Source organism: Psittacula echo (assembly GCF_963264785.1).
Source record: "Psittacula echo genome assembly, chromosome: 3".
Lineage (NCBI taxonomy): Eukaryota > Metazoa > Chordata > Aves > Psittaciformes > Psittacidae > Psittacula > Psittacula echo.
In genome coordinates this window covers 100,151,915-100,171,621 of record NC_137736.1, presented here as the reverse complement: position 1 = coordinate 100,171,621, position 19,707 = coordinate 100,151,915, and the positions used below count along the sequence as shown (strand labels likewise).

The window sequence follows — 19,707 nt, the reverse complement described above, 5'->3', positions numbered from 1 at the left end:
CTCCTTGGTGACTTCGGCATAACAAAATGATACCCCATGTGCACATCTGCAGCAATGATAAACCCCACAGTTATATGAGGATACAATATAGTCAGTAGCCTTTGAGGCTGCTGCACAGTTTTTCTGCATCAAAAGTTTTTACATGCTTACAAAGGCAGGAACAGCCAGAAAGTGCTGCTCCGTGGACACAAAATATCACTTTATTGGCCACATTCTTCATCTGTGTTAGATGCTCTTAACTTCTGGGAGGTTTGCTGTGATTCAGTGGGAGCAGCTCCCCTCTGATGCTTTTCCTAGGAATCAGTGGTTTGCAGTCTTCACCAAAAAATCTTTATGGGCCTAGGTTTCTGATGTTTGTGCCATGAGTTGCTGAATCTTGTACTAAACCACTCAGTGTATCTCAGTTTTTGTCAGGATGCTGAAAAAAAGCATTTTTCGATGCTTTTAGCCTCATTCAGTGTCCTTTAGGAATGTCCATGCTATGCTGTATCTCTTTAAAAAGTAAAATAAAAGGTAGTAAATGTAGTACCTTTTTTGGTAATAATATTTATTTGGTCACTGATTTGAATATGTATTTCTGCTTCCTACCTGTTCTGTCAGTCTTGAAATAGCCTCTGAAGTTGATTTCCTTTTCACAGCATTTTGCTATTTGCTGGTTACCTTACTGTCTCAGCTGATCATAGCTGAGTCTGGGACCAGGCTTTAATTTCAATTTTATTCCTAAGTTTTTTATTTTAAAACAGGGAAATAAAGTTTGCTTATTCTTGCAAAAGTGATAATGTTTAAATCAGTGTTTTAATAAATACATATAATGTAGCCTTTAATTTCATTGAAGGAAAGCTCACCATATGAGGAACAGAAGACAGTATGTTTGCCTAGTGTTTATTATGAAGGATTTGTAACTCTTCCTATAAAGAGTACTGAACCTGTAAATGAAAACCATATTAACATTATTTCAGTTTGGGACCACATTTTCAAAGTGTAGTACAGTTTAAAAACATAAATTAAGCATGGAACTAGTAGATTTGTGGTCATACATCCCTTGTATGGAAAAATCAACTGCAATTGATACTTGCCTTAGAATGATTTGAACATTTCTGTATTAAAAAACTTAGAGGCATTTCCAAATATTGGTAGCCCAAATCAGAAATTTGCCAAAATCATGCAACTTTCTCAAACCATTGCCTAAGGAATTGCTTCTGAACTGAGCAAAACAACCTAATTTCATTCCATTGTGTTGATACTGTAGTTTCAGAAGAGGTTATTACAACCCCTTGAATGAAATCACTGTTTCAGACTAATTGCATCTGTGGTTCAGTTGCATGTATTGCTGTTACCTTGCCTATCCTGCGAAGGAAATGTGTTCAAACCCAAAATTCAGATTAAACCCCCCCCCCCTTTTTTCTGTTATTTCAGGCAGAACGATGCTATTTTAAGTCTTAGAAAATATATTTCTGCTATTACTAGAAGACCAATGCAGTGAGGACTTTTGGCCTCCATGAAGATTCATTGTTAAATTTATGGGGATAGTAAGTTTTAAGTACCTCTAAGTTAATAAAATCTATTACAAGCAGATCTTATTTACCTTTTCCCCCTTTTCATATCCAAACAACTTCAGTCAGTAAGTCTGAACAAACAAAATGACTGAATGTTCTCAGTTTTCACTTTTTGCATTAGAAAGCTTAAATATCAGAAATGTACTTATGATCCTGAGTTGATTAAAAGTTATATATTTTGTTATACATCATATAAAAGTCCTATTTTACAATCTGATTTCCTTTTCATATATAAAAATACACTGTAAAGTGAGCAAATGTTAATTATCTAAATCCGTTTGTTCTTAATCCTGAACAGTCTGTGGCTTTGGTTTCATAGATCAGCTTTTAGTGCCTTTTTTTAAATTCTGTATTTGGCAAGTAAAAGTACTTCTATTCATTGAATGACAATGATCACCAAAAGCATATTTGAAACACCAAAGCAGTGCTTTTCTCTTGAACAAAATGCAAACACATCTCTTTTAAAATGTAAGATCCAAGTTTTTAAAGCAGAGTGTTGCGTACACAGGTATTAACTGACTGAAAGGGCAGTGGGTGTTGCTTGGAAGTGGAAAAGGAAAATGATTCTCTTTGGTCTTCTTGACAGGCCCCAGTGTCTTACTGAGTGCTATAGATGGCTGTATGTTCCTTGAAAATCTGAATGGATATGACCCCAGTTACAAGATAAACTTGTGATTTTGAAAGATTTTTAGGAAAATAGTTCAGGTGCAAATTTACTGCATTGCTAAGAATGGTAAGAGCTGTTGGAGGTGGCCTGATACTCTGGAGGAGCAAGCACCTGCTAAATGGTGCAATAATGCAGTCTCCTTTATTATTGCTAATGAGCTATACAGTGTTTTCCTTTGGCAGAGATTCTTGAGTAACCTGTATGATTGGACATTTGAAATTAGACTATACATCTCACACTGAAGCAAGGGAGTGCTGTGATGTTTCACTTTTTCAGATGCGTTCTGCACTTCTGTTTGGATTGGAGTTTTTCTTGGTCTTGTTTTGGGGCTAGGGAAATTCATTTGCCAGAAAAAGTTTTAAGATGCAAAAGAAATATAGTTTGTTTTATTCTTTCTTTCTTTCCTTCTTTCCTTCTTTCTTTCCTTCTTTCTTTCCTTCTTTCTTTCCTTCTTTCTTTCCTTCTTTCTTTCCTTCTTTCTTTCCTTCTTTCTTTCCTTCTTTCTTTCCTTCTTTCTTTCCTTCTTTCTTTCTTTCTCTCTCTCTCTCTCTTTCTTTCTTTCTTTCTTTCTTTTTTATTCTTTGCAAAAGTGAAGATACAAGTTAAGCTTTTTGCATACAATGAATATCCATGGCTTTTGATAACCTAAATGCTCGTGAGGATGCTAAGTAGTGAAGGGTCCAGATGTGTAAAACTATCTCCTCAAAGCTGTTGATATTCAAAATATGAAGGAAGAGAAACTTGTTTCTGCATTTTGTGAGCTGTAGCTAGGCAAAAGATTGTTGGTCTTCATAATTTCTGAGTTATCGCCCTAGAAACTGCTAAGGTAGGAATTACTACAGGGTGTTTCAGGTCTTTGTGCCTACAGGCAGAAGTCTGTTTGCTCTGTGCCATCTGTATATGCATGAATAAGTTTCATTTATAGGAAAGGATTTCTTTCTTACCTTCAGATATTAATCCAGCTGATATAGCCCATTTGTAAATTGAATTGCCCTGTGGAGGTCAGTCTCTAATCCTATGGCATTTAATCATAAAATCAACTAGGTTGGAAAAAGCCTTTAAGATCAGCAAGTCCAGCTCTTACCCCAGGACTGCCAAGTCCACCACTAAACCAAATCACTGAGGGCTTCATTTACACGTTTTTGAATGCTTTCAGGGATGGTGATTCCACTACTTCCCTGGGCAACCTGTTCCAATGCCTGACTACTCTCTCAGTGAAGAAGTTGTTCCTAATATCCAATCTAAACCTTGCCTGGCAGTTTGAGGCCATTACCTCTTGTTCTATCACTCATTACATGGGAGAAGAGACCAACCCCCACCTCACTACAACCTCCTTTCAGGTAGTTGTAGAAAGCAATAAAGTTCCCCCTGAGCCTTCTCTTTTCCAGACTAAACACCCCCAGGTCCCTCAGCCTGGGGATTTGTGCTCCAAGATCCTTCACCAGCCTCTTTGCTCTTCCCTGGACCCACTGCAGCAACTCAAGATCTGTAAGATCTTTCTAGGCCTTACATTTGTAGTAAAAAACTGTTTTAGTATGTACTGCATATAGATAAGAGAGGGTAACCTGGCTTCCCTGACTCCTGCTGTGACTGTCATGCATTCTTTATAAACTGTGTTCCTCATGCTTTAAAATCCCTAAAGCTACTGTTTCCGTAGTTGCTGAAATTTGCTGGACTGACAAAGGTGTGCCATTTACAAAGAACTTGTTAATTGATTTTGGTGCTACTCATGAAGGATTCTGCTACTGAAACACAGAGCATGCGTACCTGTATTAGCTTCTCTCAGGAAAAATGTGAAAGGTTGGTCTGCCTTGAAAATAGGAGTTCGAGATCTTTTTAGTAACACCATTGCTGTAATGCAACACAGAAAACATTAGTAAAATGTGTCTATTTTCTTTCCATCTTCTGTACAGTGCCCTCAAGCTCTGATGGTTAGTACTTTGAGTTTTGCTCCTCTGCTTTAAGAATAAAACAATTTTATCCAACATGTGAGGCAACGTGCAGGTGATTTGTGTGTGTGCTGTTGAAGTGAGTCTGTCTGGCTTTGGAAAGGTAATATAATTTTTGTTGTTACCACAGCCCCAAGTAATGCTGCCTCTTGGATTTCTGCCTGAAAGAAAGGAAAAGAAATGGGAGAGTCCCAGCGCTTGCCCTGATCTGCAGTCAAGGACCACCAGTGTCTGCAGTGTGCATGTGGAGTACATCTACAGTTGGCACAGACCAGGGGAGCAGAAAGGCGAGATGTGGTTAACTATCACCCTTCTGCTGTGCTGGTGTTTGAACAGTGTGAGAAACATGTTCAGCCTCTCAAGAGAAGCAAGCAAGCAGCAGTAATGCCTGCATAAACTACACAGGGGTCTAGGGCTGCCATTGCCTTTCACACAGACTTGCAGCAGGTCCGGAGCATCTGAGGCTTCCAAAAGGGAAGCAAAAAAGAAGGAGCTTTCCTTGATAAGGCTCATGTGACCAAAAATAAAAGAAAAATGGGGATTGCACAGCTTAGTAATTTTAGTTTTATATAAATTATACTGGAGAATTTCTGTTGAGATGCCATTCAGCTTGTGAAGAGTCATTTATTGACTCTGTAGTCCATAGCTGAGATTTTACTCTGGATTTCTGTACTCAGCCAGCCCCAGCTGTTCACATGGATATGAGCTGTTAGCAGAAGCTACTGCACATGAAGGTCACTCTGCAAAGTGAGTAAGAGAAAAGCCTGCCTTCAAGGAGGCAAAACTTTCCCATCATTGCCTTTAATGCTACCAAAGAGGTCATCTCCAAAATACAAAGCTTGTAACAGTTCAGGAGCTATAGATAAAATGTTAGTAACCTTTTTTCATTTTTTGCTTTTATAATCTGAGCAAACAGATTTAACTGACAGAAAAGTAAGTGTTTTATTTTCTCAAACTGGATTTTTTGTGGGCTGATAAAGCTGGATTTCACTTGAGTCTTTTAGGGTTGGTCTGAGATCAAATATTATAGAGTTCTTATGAGCAATTGCAAAGGCAAAATAGAAGTGTGTTAATTATAAAAGTTTAAATTTAGGTAGGAATACATTTAAATGCTACTATGCCTTAATAAATAAATAAATAAAGACTAGCAATTGTTTCGATAGTAATAAGCTCCTGAAGTGAGAAGTACAGTCTGTATATTTGATTTACCTGTAGCTCCTGATGCCTTTGTACCATCTTCTGTTATTTCAATCTCTGCTTTGTGAATAGCTTCTGAAATATAAAGATTATCTTGCTCTGCAGAAAAATACCAACCAAACAAAACAAAACAACAACAACAAAAAAAAACAAACAAAAAACCACCAAAAACCAAAACAAAACCAGAAATGGATATGTATAGTTATCTTCTGAATTTCAGAACATTCATTTAAATAAATAAATTTAAATTAATTTGGCCCTGGCACAGGTTGCCCAAGGAAGCTGTGGCTGCCCCATCCCTGTCAGTGTTCAAGGCCAGGTTGAATGGGCCTTTGATCAATCTGGCCTAGTGGAAGGTGTCCCTGCCCATGGCACAGGGGTTGGAACTAGGTGATCTTAAGGTCCTTTCCAACCCAAACCAGTCTGTGATTCTATGATTCTATTTATTAAAATTCAGAATGCTGTTACCATTTTTTAGTGCAGAATCTAAGGATCACATAACTGTTAGATATTTCAGCCAGGCAACTAATTCAATGGCTGAACCTGAACTTCCCTAAAGTTGGCTAAGCCAGAGGATTCCAGTCCTTTGGCATTTAGCTGGAACAGCAGCAACTGTGTCGTAACCTGATGGTGCTGGACAGATAGTGTAAAAAGTAGAACAGCTGAGTGTGAATTGTGTTTTAGAGTTTCACAGAAGAAGTAGTACAATCAACTCAGAAGGCTCAGGTCTACTGGATCATTCAATGTAAGAGTCTACAACTGTTGGGCCAGCGATCATTTTTACTCAGTCAAGCCTCTTACCTGAAATGCCTTTAAAATTAGCAGTGATGGGATCAAATGCATCTCTGATTCCCAAGGCAGAAAAAACTGTCTTTAGATCAAAAAGGCTTTGGATACTGAACCTGAAATTAATAGAGAGATTTTATTTAAATGCAGGATTTGCAGTTTCATAGAGCTAAAAAGTGGAATAGATGCAGTTTATTTCAAGCCTTTTGCATTTCGCCTATTTCTGTTTGAGACCAATGCATTCTGTCTGATAAGTGTACTTTGCAAAAAAGCAAGTCATCTTAACCTGAAGACAATAACAGAAGGAATCCCTTCCCTTCATCTATTGCAATCAGACTGCCTCTCAGTGTTCTTGACACAGGAACTCTGCATTTCCCCAGGTGTCCTCTAGTTAACAATCTTCCTGGCTGTAGCAAAGGGCCCTTTGAAACATTTGACAAAGATCGGCTTATAGAAAAAAAATATTAATGTACAAATTGTTTTTCAGTGCTTCATTAACATGAGGAATGCATTGTGAGATGTATAATGAAGTCCTGCCATGCTGATTCATACAATAGATACAGCCACAAAAGGGCTTCCTGCACCTGATGCCTCCTGCTATGCGATTTCATTTGAATAGATGATAGAAAATACCTCCAGGATATATGCATTTGCTAGCAGCAGCAAATGACTAAGACAGAAAACTGATGGCTGAAACTTTGTGCACGTTTTTCTTTGTTCACAGAAAAACTGATATGACTGGTGGGGGGCCCCAAGTTCTTTGTAGAGAACACTAACAAGTTGTAAAAATAAGCTATTGTGTTTTCTTAAAGGTTATCTATTTATTCTTCCTTAAGCAAAGTGAAAAATGGAGCTTGGGAAAGAGTCAGGAACATTTCTCTCTTTATAGATTCTTAAAGGATTGTTATAACCCAAACAAATTTTAAGTGGAATCTGTAGGATCAACTGAAATACTTGGTGTCTGAAACAGTGCAGAACAAACCAGAAAGTTTCGGCATTCGTAGGTCATCTCTTCCTGGCTTAAGAAAGGGTTGGAGGTTTTGTGATCATGTGATGAATAGCAAAATCAGAAGCACCTTGTTTGATTTTGCCTCGTACACTGCTTGTATCAGTGCTATCACACAGAATTCTGACAACTGAAGTAGTGAAGCCACCTTGGAGTACTGACATTGCTTACCTAGGTAGAAAAATGTCCATCTTTGTTCTCTTTAAGCTGCTGGCCCAGACGGTTATGTTTTTAGCAGAAAGGTGTGACTCAATCTGAGACAAAGATGTTCTTTTGTGGCTGGGAAGCACTAGGAACACGCTGAGTTTCTCCCCCAGGTAGGGTAATTCAACCATGCTGAAAGTCTCCAGAGCTGCTGTCTTGAACTAGCCTGTGGGTGGGCAAATAGAGATCTTTATTTCATCATTCAGGTAGGAAAAAATCCCAAAACTCACAACCTAGGCCTGGGTAAGCAGACGGCTCAGGACTGCAGTGATGGGGTATAAGAGGTTGCCTCTAGCGCTTTGGCAGCCAGCTCAGGTTGCTATTCACTCACAACAGTGGCTCATCTGAACAGAGCTGATTGTATGTACCTATATAGAGAGAGATAGATACAGATATCCCAGAGAAGTTGTGGATGCCTCATCCTTTATTTGTTAATTAGAAAGAAAATCAAAGACTTGAGATGACTGAGTCAAAACATTTAGCGTTCCTTACTTGAACTAATTTTGAGCATCCCATGAGTATTATATATATTCTAAATCAGTATTCAAATATAATTGACAAATTGCCTGGGAAAAAAGAATATGTAAAGTAGCTGCAGTATATTGCATGTGTAAATAGGCATGTTTGAACAGTGATGTTGACATTTTCTTAGAGCAATGTTAATTGTCCCCAGGCTAATTTGTTCTGCATGGCCCTGTTAAAGGGATAAACGATGTTGTAAATGCTGCTATCAATAACAAGTCATCGCTAATCTTTCTTGCTCTGTGTTCTGGATCCTGATGAGAGACAGCTGTTTTCATTTAATAATGAAGGAATATGAAAGAAAGTTATCTCATGCCTCTCCATTGTTGTACTGGGCCAATCTTTTGTATTAATTTCAAACTGACTTGTTAGACACGCTTCTAGCATTTCTAGTGGCGAAAACTGAATTGGCCCTATCAAATCTGATAATCAGCAGATTTTAAATGATCCCTTTTATCAAGGTTAATCAACTCACAGAAAGAAATAAAAAGAGAGATAAATTGAAATATGAGGCGTGTGCCTATGGAGATTTCTCTCACCTTGATTTACCTTGGACTCATCAGCTGGACAAAAAAATGGAGAAAGCAAAAAGGCTCAGGTGGGGTCAACCCTGAGTTACCACCCTGAGCTGATTCTGTAGTGCACTATGCAAGGTATTTTTAGTAAGTCATAGAAATACTAAGAGCATTTTATTGAGCATGTATATGGGCTTGTTGAAAGCATTATGGACATTGCTAGTAATTAGTTTTCAAGAAAGATTAAATTGGAAAAGTGCAGAAAAGGACTAGTAGAGAATTAGAGTATCTGATGAGCTTGGCATCTTCAGCTTAGCTAACAGGAAATTGAGAGGCAGCTTGGTGACTTGTAAATGCATTTAGGAGTAAATATGGAAGCTGAAGAGAAACTATTTAACTGAAGGGATAAAGCTGGCACAGTGCTAAGAGATATAAATTGGTCTTGAAAAAATTTAGATTTGGAATTAGGAAGGTTTTTACCCAAGTGCAGTTCTGAAATCGAGGGTAGAAGGGAAAGCAGCTTTTTACAGTTTGAAAGAGATTGTAGGGCTAAATGGATGAATTCCTGGTGGCAGGAAATTAAGCCTACAACATGAGTCCTTCTGTCAGCAACCCACATACTCCAAGCCTTTGAAAGGAGCAAACACTGCATTCACATATTATATAAATAAAAGTTTGACCTATGTTTATACTGGTTTAAGCCTGTGCTGAGATAATCCACTGATTTGGCATAAGATCCATAAAATTTTCTCTCTGCTTTGTTGCATAATTTGACTCTAAAGATCTGCAATTTTACCCTAAAACCTTGGGGGCAGGCTGTGACCAGAGACAAGAGGGATGGGTGTGCAGTGCAGTGCAGTGCAATGATGCTATCCTCTCTCTGGGGCTCACACACTCAATGAACAGCGATAAAGCTAAGGAGGCAGGAAATTTCTTACCTTTCCAAGCTGGAAAAGTAACACATCTTAGTGTGGTACCTGTGGAAATTAAATAAATAAAACTTCTATGTCATAAAATAGAGCAAATCTGGATTAAGGACAGTTACCATAGTTAACTTCAGCTGTGTGATGCATTGTGGGCACTTTCAGTGTTGAGCCCTCTGCCGTGGTAAAAGACAACATCTGGGTATCCATAAAGGAAAACTTCTTTTGCCACATGCTTTTGAAGTACATGGTGCTCACCAAGGCGACCTGGCTGAGTGGTGACAGAGCACTTTCCAAGCTCATGCTGCACACATCCCCATCTGCATGGAAAAGAGATGGGGAGGAGGACACATGCCATCCTACTCACCAAGGCCTGAAGGCCAAGTCTGTGTGAGTAAATACAGTAAGTTGGGACTGCTCTTCATCCCTAAGGGCAAGAGGCACAACTCACAAGACACTGTTAAACCCTCTACCTTCCCCCCCCAAATGTACATGCATCTCATTGGGGTTTCCTGTTGATCCATGCTCTCCCCAGCTTGAGTTGGTCAGTGTTGAGGGCCAAAGTTGTGCCAGGACTATGCTACTCACTGATGACAGCACAGATGACAGCAGCTCACTGCTCAGCATCATGCCCTGGCCCTAACTGGTTTTCTAGCTGAAATGTGCCCATATCTTAGTTTATCATTAGCACCAGAAAACTCTCATGAAATGGATTCATGATGACAGGCCACTTTACAAAGTCCACTGAAGCTTATATCCTAATTCTCCCCCTCTCCTATTCACTTGCCAGTTCAAATGATCCTGCTTTGGGTATCAGCAATTTTTGACAGTGCAATTCACTTTTAATTCACTGATATGTAGGTGAGCACCACAATATGAACTCCCATTTTAGTACCTGCTTCTAGAGCAATACTTTTCTTCTCTTATACTTTTCATCTTATAAGATGAACTTATTACAGTTCATCTGAGAAGGATAGAATTATTTTTTTAATAGTAGCTTTAATGTGTGTGTTTAACATCACCTCACATGTTGATGGCCAAATTAACATTCACGTAACTTAAGCTGATGGGGTAAATCAGGGATTGATTTGCTTTGCTGCTTCTAAGGACTTGCCTTTTCAATTATTTTTTTCATTAACAAAGAATTTAATTTCATTCCTTTCCTTGCTTGTCGAAAGTAAATTCTTTTTAGTCCCCATTTTGACTTCCTCAACTCAGGATCTGACTGCTGAGCTTATGGCCCTGCATGTTCCCCACAGCAGCATGAAAGCATTCAAAGGAGCAGGCTCAGTCCCTGGGGAATATGGCTGCTCCTCATTAAAACTGAAAACACTGTGAAGGATTGCCATGTTAAAAATTAGAGGAACAAGGTCAAGAGGTTACCAGCTTGATACTGCAAATATATACTCTCAGATACAGACTATTCCAGCTCTTTCTTCACGTTAGAAATCAGCATTATGGCCATTCCTGGCTCTCAGCCTTGGATTGGACAACACAGTGTGGCAAAAATACTTCATACGTGGTTAAATGCGATTTCTCTCTTTACTTTTATTTTAGAGTCTACTCATGTGCAGTCATTCTCAAGGGTTGTTACGTTACCTCCAAGGTTACCAGTGATTGAGTCCTGTATTTGGGCTGTGGTTCTGTTGGGGTCAGTGAAGTTGGCTTGCTGCAGGCTGCTGTTTGCCCAGTGCACAGCACGGGCAACAAAATGGGGTGAGAGCTGCACTTTAGCGTCCGCAAAGAAGGAACATGCCAGCTGAACCACCATGCCTTGGCTACAGTCAGTCACTCCTTTGTATGTTGCAAGTAAGAACTCCTGCACACTTTGATCTGCCAGGCAAGAGAGAGGGAAAAAATGTAATTATTGTGTTGAGGTTAAGGACAGCAGAAATTGCACAGCTCTCTCCAGCTCTAAACTCCAGTGTTGATGCTGATGCAGCACTGATGATGCTCCTCTGAAAGTTAAATCACTATCAAAACTGAAGCACCCTTGACTTTATGGGATATTACTGTCAAGTGCTGCTTTCAACAATGGTGATGCACTGGGCATAGGAAAGCACTGTAGAAATCACTGTAATGCAGACTATGTCAAGTGGCTGATTTCACATCAGGCTCACACTTCCATGCAAACACAGCTTTTACAATGCATAAGGTACATCATTTTTTCTTGGGCACTCTCTGAGCTCCCATTACACTCAGTGGATACAAAACTGGCTGGATGGCCGCATGCAAAGAGTTGTGGTCAATGGCTCACTGTTCAGCTGGACGAGTGGTGTCCCTCAGGGATCGGTGTTGGGACCGGTCTTGTTCAACATCTTTGTCGGTGACATGGACAGTGGGATTGAGTGCGCCCTCAGCAAGTTTGCCAATGACACCAAGCTGTGTGGTTCAGTTGATACGCTGGAGGGAAGGAATGCCATTGAGAGGGACCTTGACACGCTTGTGAGGTGGGCTGATGCCAACCTGATGAAGTTTAACCATGCCAAGTGCAAGGTCCTACACCTGGGTCGGAGCAATCCCAGGCACAGCTACAGGTTGGGCAGAGAAGAGATTCAGAGCAGCCCTGCAGAGAAGGACTTGGGGGTGTTGGTCGATGAGAAAATGAACATGAGCCGGCTTCAGCCCAGAAAGCCAACCGTATCCTGGGCTGCATCAAAAGCAGCGTGACCAGCAGGTCGAAGGAGGTGATCCTGCCCCTCTACTCTGCTCTCGTGAGACCTCACTTGGAGTATTGTGTGCAGTTCTGGTGTCCTCAACATAAAAAGGACATGGAACTGTTGGAACAAGTCCAGAGGAGGGCCACGAGGATGATCAGGAGGCTGGAGCACCTTCCCGTATGAAGAGAGGCTGAGAAAGTTGGGGCTGTTCAGCCTGGAGAAGAGAAGGCTGCGTGGAGACCTCATAGCAGCCTTCCAGTATCTGAAGGGGACTTACATGTATGCTGGAGAGGGACTCCTCATTAGGGACTGTAGTTATAGGACAAGGGAGAAGAAGTTTAAACTAAAACAGGGGAAGAGGTTTAAACTGAAACAGGGGAAGTTTAGATTGGATATAAGGAAGAAATTCTTTACTGTAAGGGTGATGAGGCACTGAAATGGGTTGCCCAGGGAAGTTGTGAATGCTCTATCCCTGGCAGTGTTCAAGGCCAGGCTGGACAGATCTTTGGGTGGCATGGTTTAGTGTGAGGTGTCCCTGCTCATGGCGGGGGGTTGGAACTAGATGATCTTAAGGTCCAACCCTAACTATTCTATGATTCTATGATTAGCTAGATCTAGCACCTCTGACTGTGAGTGGCTGAGTTGCCAATGCCACAGTACTGCCATCTCCTTTTCCTACCGTTATCAATGCCACCCATCCCAGGAAAGGCATCTCCCTGACTGTCCCAGGTCTGTCTTTGCTACCCTTGGCTCTGATGTGTTGTTTTGTTTATTGAAGAATGGCATCCTGAACTAGCCTGTTATAGTAGGTGAGCCCTGGTAGTGCCAGATAGAGATGACAGGTTGCTTCATGTGTGTTACAAGCAACTCTTTTTTTTATAGAAACCCCAACAGTATCTGCAGTATCTGTTTTTTTTATTAAGTTCAATTATATTTTTTTTTTTTTTTTTTTTTTTTAATTCCTAGGAACCCTCAGATCCTTTCCTAAAAAAGCTCTTCTTTGGCCCATTGTTCCCTGATTTGAACACTGATTATTCCCTTTAGATGGAGAATTTTGCACTTGTCCTTATTGAATTGTGTCCTATTCACTTCATGCATTTCTCTAATTTTCAAGGATCCTTTCAAACTCTATTCAGGTCTTCCAAAATGCTTGTAGCAATTCAGAGCTCAGTGTCATTCAAAACCTCAGTAACGTACTCTCTAGTTTTTCTCTACTAATGAGAATAGTTGAAAAATGTCCTGGTCTCCTGTTCCTAACGGTAGTTCAGTGGTGGTTGCTTCTGTGACGGATACAAGGTTGAGGTGTAGGCCCAACAGGAGCATGAGTCCTGCAAACCTAGAGGCTCTTGTGTTTCTAAAATCACACAGTTTCTAGTAGGCTCCTCTGAAGGGTGATTTAGCAGCCATTTCTGTCTGTCATTATTTTGCTTGCTGTAATGATTTGTCATGAGATGGTTCATGCAGAGGTGACCTCCCGAGGCCTGGGACTTGCACCCAGACTGAACATTTCAGGCTCTGCACGAAATTAAAGGGAAGAATCAGTCCGTTTCTCCAGACACCTGTGGGTGTAGGCAGTGCTGGAGGGAAGTCAGACTGGACTGCTGCTTGGGACATGGGCAGCTTGCGGCAGCTAACCAGGGAAGTCCATCCTGCCTGGATCAATGTGTCCCAAGCTGAGTGTCAGGTCGAGGGTAGGATCACTGTGAGCCTCTAACCGCCAGCCAGGTCATCAGGAGACTTGCTGCATCAGTTCAAATTCTTGATGGGGTAAAGGGAGAGTTTCACAGCTGAGAATTCAGTGCATGTTTTCTGACCTCACAGGAGAAATTTCTTCACAGAGAGGGTGGTCAGGCATTGGAACAGGCTGCTCAGGGAAGTGGTGCAACCACCATCCCTGGAAGTGTTCAAAATACATGTAGATGAAGCCCTTGGTGATATGGTTTAGTGGTGGACTTAGCAGTCTTGGGGTAATGGTTGGACTTGATCCTAAAGGTCTTTTCCACCCTAGTTGATTCTATGATTCTGTAGTGCTCCTTTAATAATGTACAGAAAGACTAGTCACCTATGGGAAGTTTGGTATTGAAATTTAGATCTATTACTCTTCAAGGGATAAACTATTGAACTCCTTGAACAGATGTCAAGAAAACTCACACAGTCTGAGGTGTAAAGTGCTTTTCTCATGTGTTTTTCATTAGTGCTGGAGCATTTGGCAAGCTCCCTCTGGAGGATGTGAGAAATCAAAGATGGTAAATTGGAAGCAGATGTTAACATGAGGTGTGGTATCCTGAGCTTGTAACTTCAGTCATATCAAAGTGCTTAGCTAACCAAAGTCCTGAACTCTTACTTGGAGAATAGTTAAAATTGCTTTAAAATACTCTACCTTCAATAAAAAATAAAGCAGCAAGGAGAAAGCATTTTAAAGCATGTCATTTTGTCTGTGCTGTCTAGAGAAACATCCCTTTCAATATTGTTCTCGTTAGTACTAGAATAAAGGTGAACAAAACTTCCAAACATTAAAAGATTACAAGTGCATGTAAGAGCTGATTCTCCATGAATAGTGAATGAACCATCATTGTTTTCAGCCTAAGTTTTTAACCACATCCTTCATTATTGTTCAAGACGGACCATCAGAAACATTAACGCAAATATCTAACGGAAGAAAGGAATTTTATCAGATATGCATATGTATATGATTTGGTTTTACTCATCTGATAGGAAATTTGATCTTTTTGATGCACTTATTTGATTTAAACCATTTAAGAAAGTTGTTTTCTTCTCTATCACTGGAAATGTGCTATTATAACCAATAGCAATAGATCCCATCCTATTTTATTTTCACATTCATGCATTAATATTACTGAAGCCAAAGCTCATGTGGCTTGTGCCAAAGATAACTAAAATGGATATAAAACATCTGCTTGGTATGGTGTGCCACATGGGAAGTAAGGCAGCAGGTCATTAACAACCTCTGCACTTCATTGCATTTTGTGTGGAGATGTGTGCCTGAATTTCACTGTGCAATATTATTTTTAGGATTCTTTCTTACTAACTGAACCTCTGATGACCAGAATTGTCAAACAAGGTATAATCCCTGTATGAATTAATGTTATTTAAAATTACCCTACTGAATTTACAGAAACAGGAGTCTTATAGGCAAGACTTCATTGTATCAGTTGCTCATGATATAGATGCATTGTCCATGTGTCAGTACATGGAGCTGTATCTGTATATATTAGCCAGAGGTAGCTCTTACCTCTGTGTTGGTTTTGAATATCAATGCTATACAGAATGGTAATGGTGACTAAGGCAGTTACAGCACAGGCCAATGAAATTGCCGTAGGTTTTGTCTTCAGTCTTCATACACTGGCAGTAAATCTTATGCCGAGAAATAGCAGTGTCATCCCTATACATAAGTTTTGCATGTAAGCTGCAAATTTTGAAGATGAGGCAGTCATATGCTTTTCATAAACATTGTGCCCATAATGTAAAATAGTTTTTGACATGTGATGTGAGATGGTAGGATAATCCAGAGCTAAAACGAAAACAGCATCCTTAAATTCAGCTGACTTAATGCTGGATTTTAAGACATCTGCCTTTTCCATATCCCTTCCAGATTCCCTGCGAGTTTTATTTTAGCCTGCTTTCAGGGAAAGATGCAACTGCACCATCCATCTGTCGATGTATCTCTCTCTGCCAGTCTCCTTCTAGCAACTTTTCATTTTTTTGTCCGGTTGTAAAAACATTAGAAAAAGGTTCAAAGTCTTAAAGATAATTCAGTTTCTGTAGGTTTCATAAAATTTGTTAATGGGACAGGAGAAAAAACATAAGTGGGATTGGAGAGAAATCAGCTGTCTTCTGCCCGGCACCTCCTCGCAGAGGACACAGGGATGCCAGCACACAATGGACATGATGGATCTCTGGGAAACCAGGACTAATTCTGCTGTTTGTGGAAGTAGCTTTTCTAGATGTAGTTGTATTTCAGTGCAGCAAAAGAGTAAGCACTGACCAAAAGAAAAGAGGAATGATAACACGTGTATCAACTATTCCCTTGAGTTTTCCTTCTCCAGCTGGTACCTGGCTATCAAAGATGGGGAAAACACTCCTGAACTACATCTCGCAGTGAGACAGAAGACAGAAGTTTAGTATGACGTGTGCAATTGCTGTCTGCTTAGTAAAGCTGTGAAGTTCCCGACGACTGGAAAAAGGGAAATATAACCCCCATTTTCAAGAAGGGGAAAATGGATGAGCCGGGGAATTACAGACCAGTCAGTCTCACCTCTGTGCCTGGCAAAATCTTGAGCAGATTCTCCTGTCAGGCATGCTAAGGCACATGAAAAACAAGGAGGTGGTTGGTGACAGCCAGCATGGCTTCACTAAGGGGAAATCCTGCCTGACCAATTTGGTGGTCTCCTATGATGGGGCTACAGAACTGATGGACAGGGGCAGAGCAGTGGACGTCATCTACCTGGGCTTGTGCAAAGCGTTTGACACTGTCCCACACAACATCCTTGTCTCTAAATTGGAGAGGCATCAATTTGATGGGTGGACCACTCGGTGGATAAAGAACTGGCTGGATGGCCTCATGCAAAGAGTTGTGGTCAATGGCTCGATGTCTGGCTGGAGACCGGTAACGAGTGGTGTCCCTCAGGGATCGGTGTTGGGACCGGTCTTGTTCAACATCTTTGTCGGTGTCATGGACAGTGGGATTGAGTGCACCCTCAGCAAGTTTGCCAATGACACCAAGCTGTGTGGTTCAGTTGATACGCTGGAGGGAAGGAATGCCATCCAGAGGGACCTCGACACACTTGTGAGGTGGGCTGATGCCAACCTGATGAAGTTTAACCATGCCAAGTGCAAGGTCCTACACCTGGGTCGGAGCAATCCCAGGCACAGCTACAGGTTGGGCAGAGAAGAGATTCAGAGCAGCCCTGTGCAGAAGGACTTGGGGGTGTTGGTCGATGAGAAAATGAACATGAGCCGGCTTCAGTGTGCGCTCGCAGCCCAGAAAGCCAACCGTATCCTGGGCTGCATCAAGAGGAGTGTGACCAGCAGGTCGAAGGAGGTGATCCTGCCCCTCTACTCTGCTCTCGTGAGACCTCACTTGGAGTATTGTGTGCAGTTCTGGTGTCCTCAACATAAAAAGGACATGGAACTGTTGGAACAAGTCCAGAGGAGGGCCACGAGGATGATCAGGGGACTGGAGCACCTCCCGTATGGAGACAGGCTGAGAAAGTTGGGGCTGTTCAGCCTGGAGAAGAGAAGGCTGCGTGGAGACCTCATAGCAGCCTTCCAGTATCTGAAGGGGGCCTACAAGGATGCTGGGGATGGACTATTCATTAGGGACTGTAGTGACAGGACAAGGGGTAACGGGTTCAAACTTAAACAGGGGAAGTTTAGATTGGATCTAAGGAAGAAGTTCTTTACTGAGAGGGTGGTGAGGCACTGGAATGGGTTGCCCAGGGAGGTTGTGAATGCTCCATCCCTGGCGGTGTTCAAGGCCAGGTCGGATGAGGCCTTGGGTGACATGGTTTAGTGTGGGGTGTCCCTGCCCATGGCAGGGGGGTTGGAACTAGATGATCTTAAGGTCCTTTCCAACCCTAACTATTCTATGATTCTAATTTATGGCAAAATGTTAGACAAGAAGTATTTTTTATAAGCAGTACATTACCAAGAATGTTGTATCCTAGAGCATCCTGCAGCTCCATAAAGGTATTTCCTTGAGCTCCAAACTGCAGAAGCTCCAAAGAAACAGCCAGACTTGCTGGAGAGACTACCAGATTGGTTCTGTTCTCTGCTTCAGATACATGTCGGTAGAGATTGATGGCAAATTCAGTCTTCAGCTCCTTCAGCTTGCCATAGGAGATGCAGTTTGCTTTGGTTAAGCAAGAAGCAGACAGGACAAACGCAGAGAAGAAAATGGGCAACATGAAGGCGAGCTGGGAACACTCTCCACCAGCTAATCATACCTGCAATTAATAATACAGATTCATTTAGAAAATCAATAGGTTGAGCTGATAGAGGAACTTTCTCTTTCCATCAGTGTTAAGATATCACTTGCAATAGTAGTGATCATTATTAAAAGACTTGTCCAGGACTACCCAGTAAATATTGTCATAAAAAGAAAAAAATGAGTAGGGACATGCTGATGATTCTGCTGACTAACAAGAACTGAGTTTTCCAGAATATTATACCGTATAGGATGTTTGGCCATCGCAGTGTATGGAGACACAAAATCCTTTGGTTAAAAATTTAGCTACCTGCACAGATGGTGGGACACTTTAGTGCAGTCTTCATGGTGCTGAGCACCCACAGCTCCTTTCTATCCCCAGCAGAAAGGAGGTCACATCCACCACCCCCAGAAGGAAGGCCACCCCTTGTGAGGTGCAGGTATCTAACTGGAGGCTCCAGTCTGGATTTTAGATCCATGTTTGCTAAAGGCTGGATTCAAATTCCCCCTCCCCACACCCTACCTCCACCATTATTCCTTCTATGAAATTTATCCCAGTAAAAAGTGTTATATTTACAAAAGGCACCAGTGCTTGCAGCACAAAATGACTGCTTCAGAATTTGATGGGAAATCAAGCATTGGTCAATGTTCTATTAAGAGACACTTAGATCCTTATTTAAAGGAATAATGCTAAAATGACAGAACAGCTTTCCTTAAAGAATTTCACCTTTCGAAAGTTGTATGCAAGTATATATTAAATCACACTGCACCGTCTTTCACTTCAGGATTTCCTACAAATCTTTCTCCATGCCCTTTGCTCTAGAGAGCACCTCTAATGCCTTGTATTTACTCACAGTTAGCTCTGTTAAATTGTCTTGCCTTTCTGTGTCCTTCTGGATGTCTGAATGGAAGCTATCTATGTACGTCTTGTCTCCTTTAATAGGTAGTGGAGTAAAGACTAAGTCATGAGACTGCGTTTAAAGGGATAGTCAGTGATCAGAGTCTCTGTCGGCGATGTCTGTACCACTCTGTCCAAATTCCTGTAGGCTACAAGCTCTATGGAGAGCCAGGCAAAGCAGCATGCCACTGACCAGCAAATCCAAGGCAAGGAACAAAAAGGTACACATGGAGATACAGTCAGCCGCTTCCTTGCAAGCTTTGCTTGAGCCTCAAGAGGCTTGTGACCTGCTGGTACTGAGCAAGACATCTCCTATCTCTCTTCCCACCCCCCTCCTTCTTTTGTATGAATTCCATTGATTCCTCTGCCACAAAGGGGAAGAGAAAGGGCTCTCTGTGTACCAGGCACACAGCTATTTTTTTCCCCCCACTTTGAAACCTTACTCAGAAATCCCATGCAATTAAAATGTCTTTATTTGCTTTTTTTTTGTTTCTTTTTAATGCCATCCCAAATAGCAAGATTTTCATTCACTCTTTAGTTTCCAGGAGGAAAGAAACAACAAAGCAGTGCACTTGAAGGAGACCAAATAAGGAAGAGGTCGCTTTGAATTGACCAGAAGCAGAAGAGCTGTGGTTGTGACCACTTTAAAAGCAGCTGCAGCTGTTCATGGCCTTCTTAATGCAACAAGATCAAATCCTGACCATCATATTCACAGGTTCAGCTTCATAGCTTCACAATGGCACCAAAGGCAAGCAAGGTTTCCGCTTAAAAATGAGTGTTCACTGAAGCTGCAGCTTATTGATCTTCTCAGAGTTTGACATTATATATACTCTTTGCTATTTTACAGCATATGTTCCTGTTGCTTCTGAGAAAGAAG

At 41.2% G+C, this 19,707-nt stretch overlaps 1 protein-coding gene across 1 annotated transcript; it reads right to left on the bottom strand.

The window, feature by feature from the left end:
• Window positions 1–885: 885 nt before the first annotated feature.
• On the bottom strand, window positions 886–17,912 carry SERPINE3 (serpin family E member 3; the record flags this gene model as incomplete). The annotated part of the gene is given in 9 exon segments (XM_080613119.1): window positions 886–926; window positions 3,991–4,074; window positions 5,382–5,468; window positions 6,171–6,271; window positions 7,333–7,526; window positions 7,530–7,531; window positions 9,448–9,645; window positions 10,925–11,158; window positions 17,654–17,912. Coding segments are annotated over 9 exon segments (1,200 nt in total).
• Window positions 17,913–19,707: the final 1,795 nt, after the last annotated feature.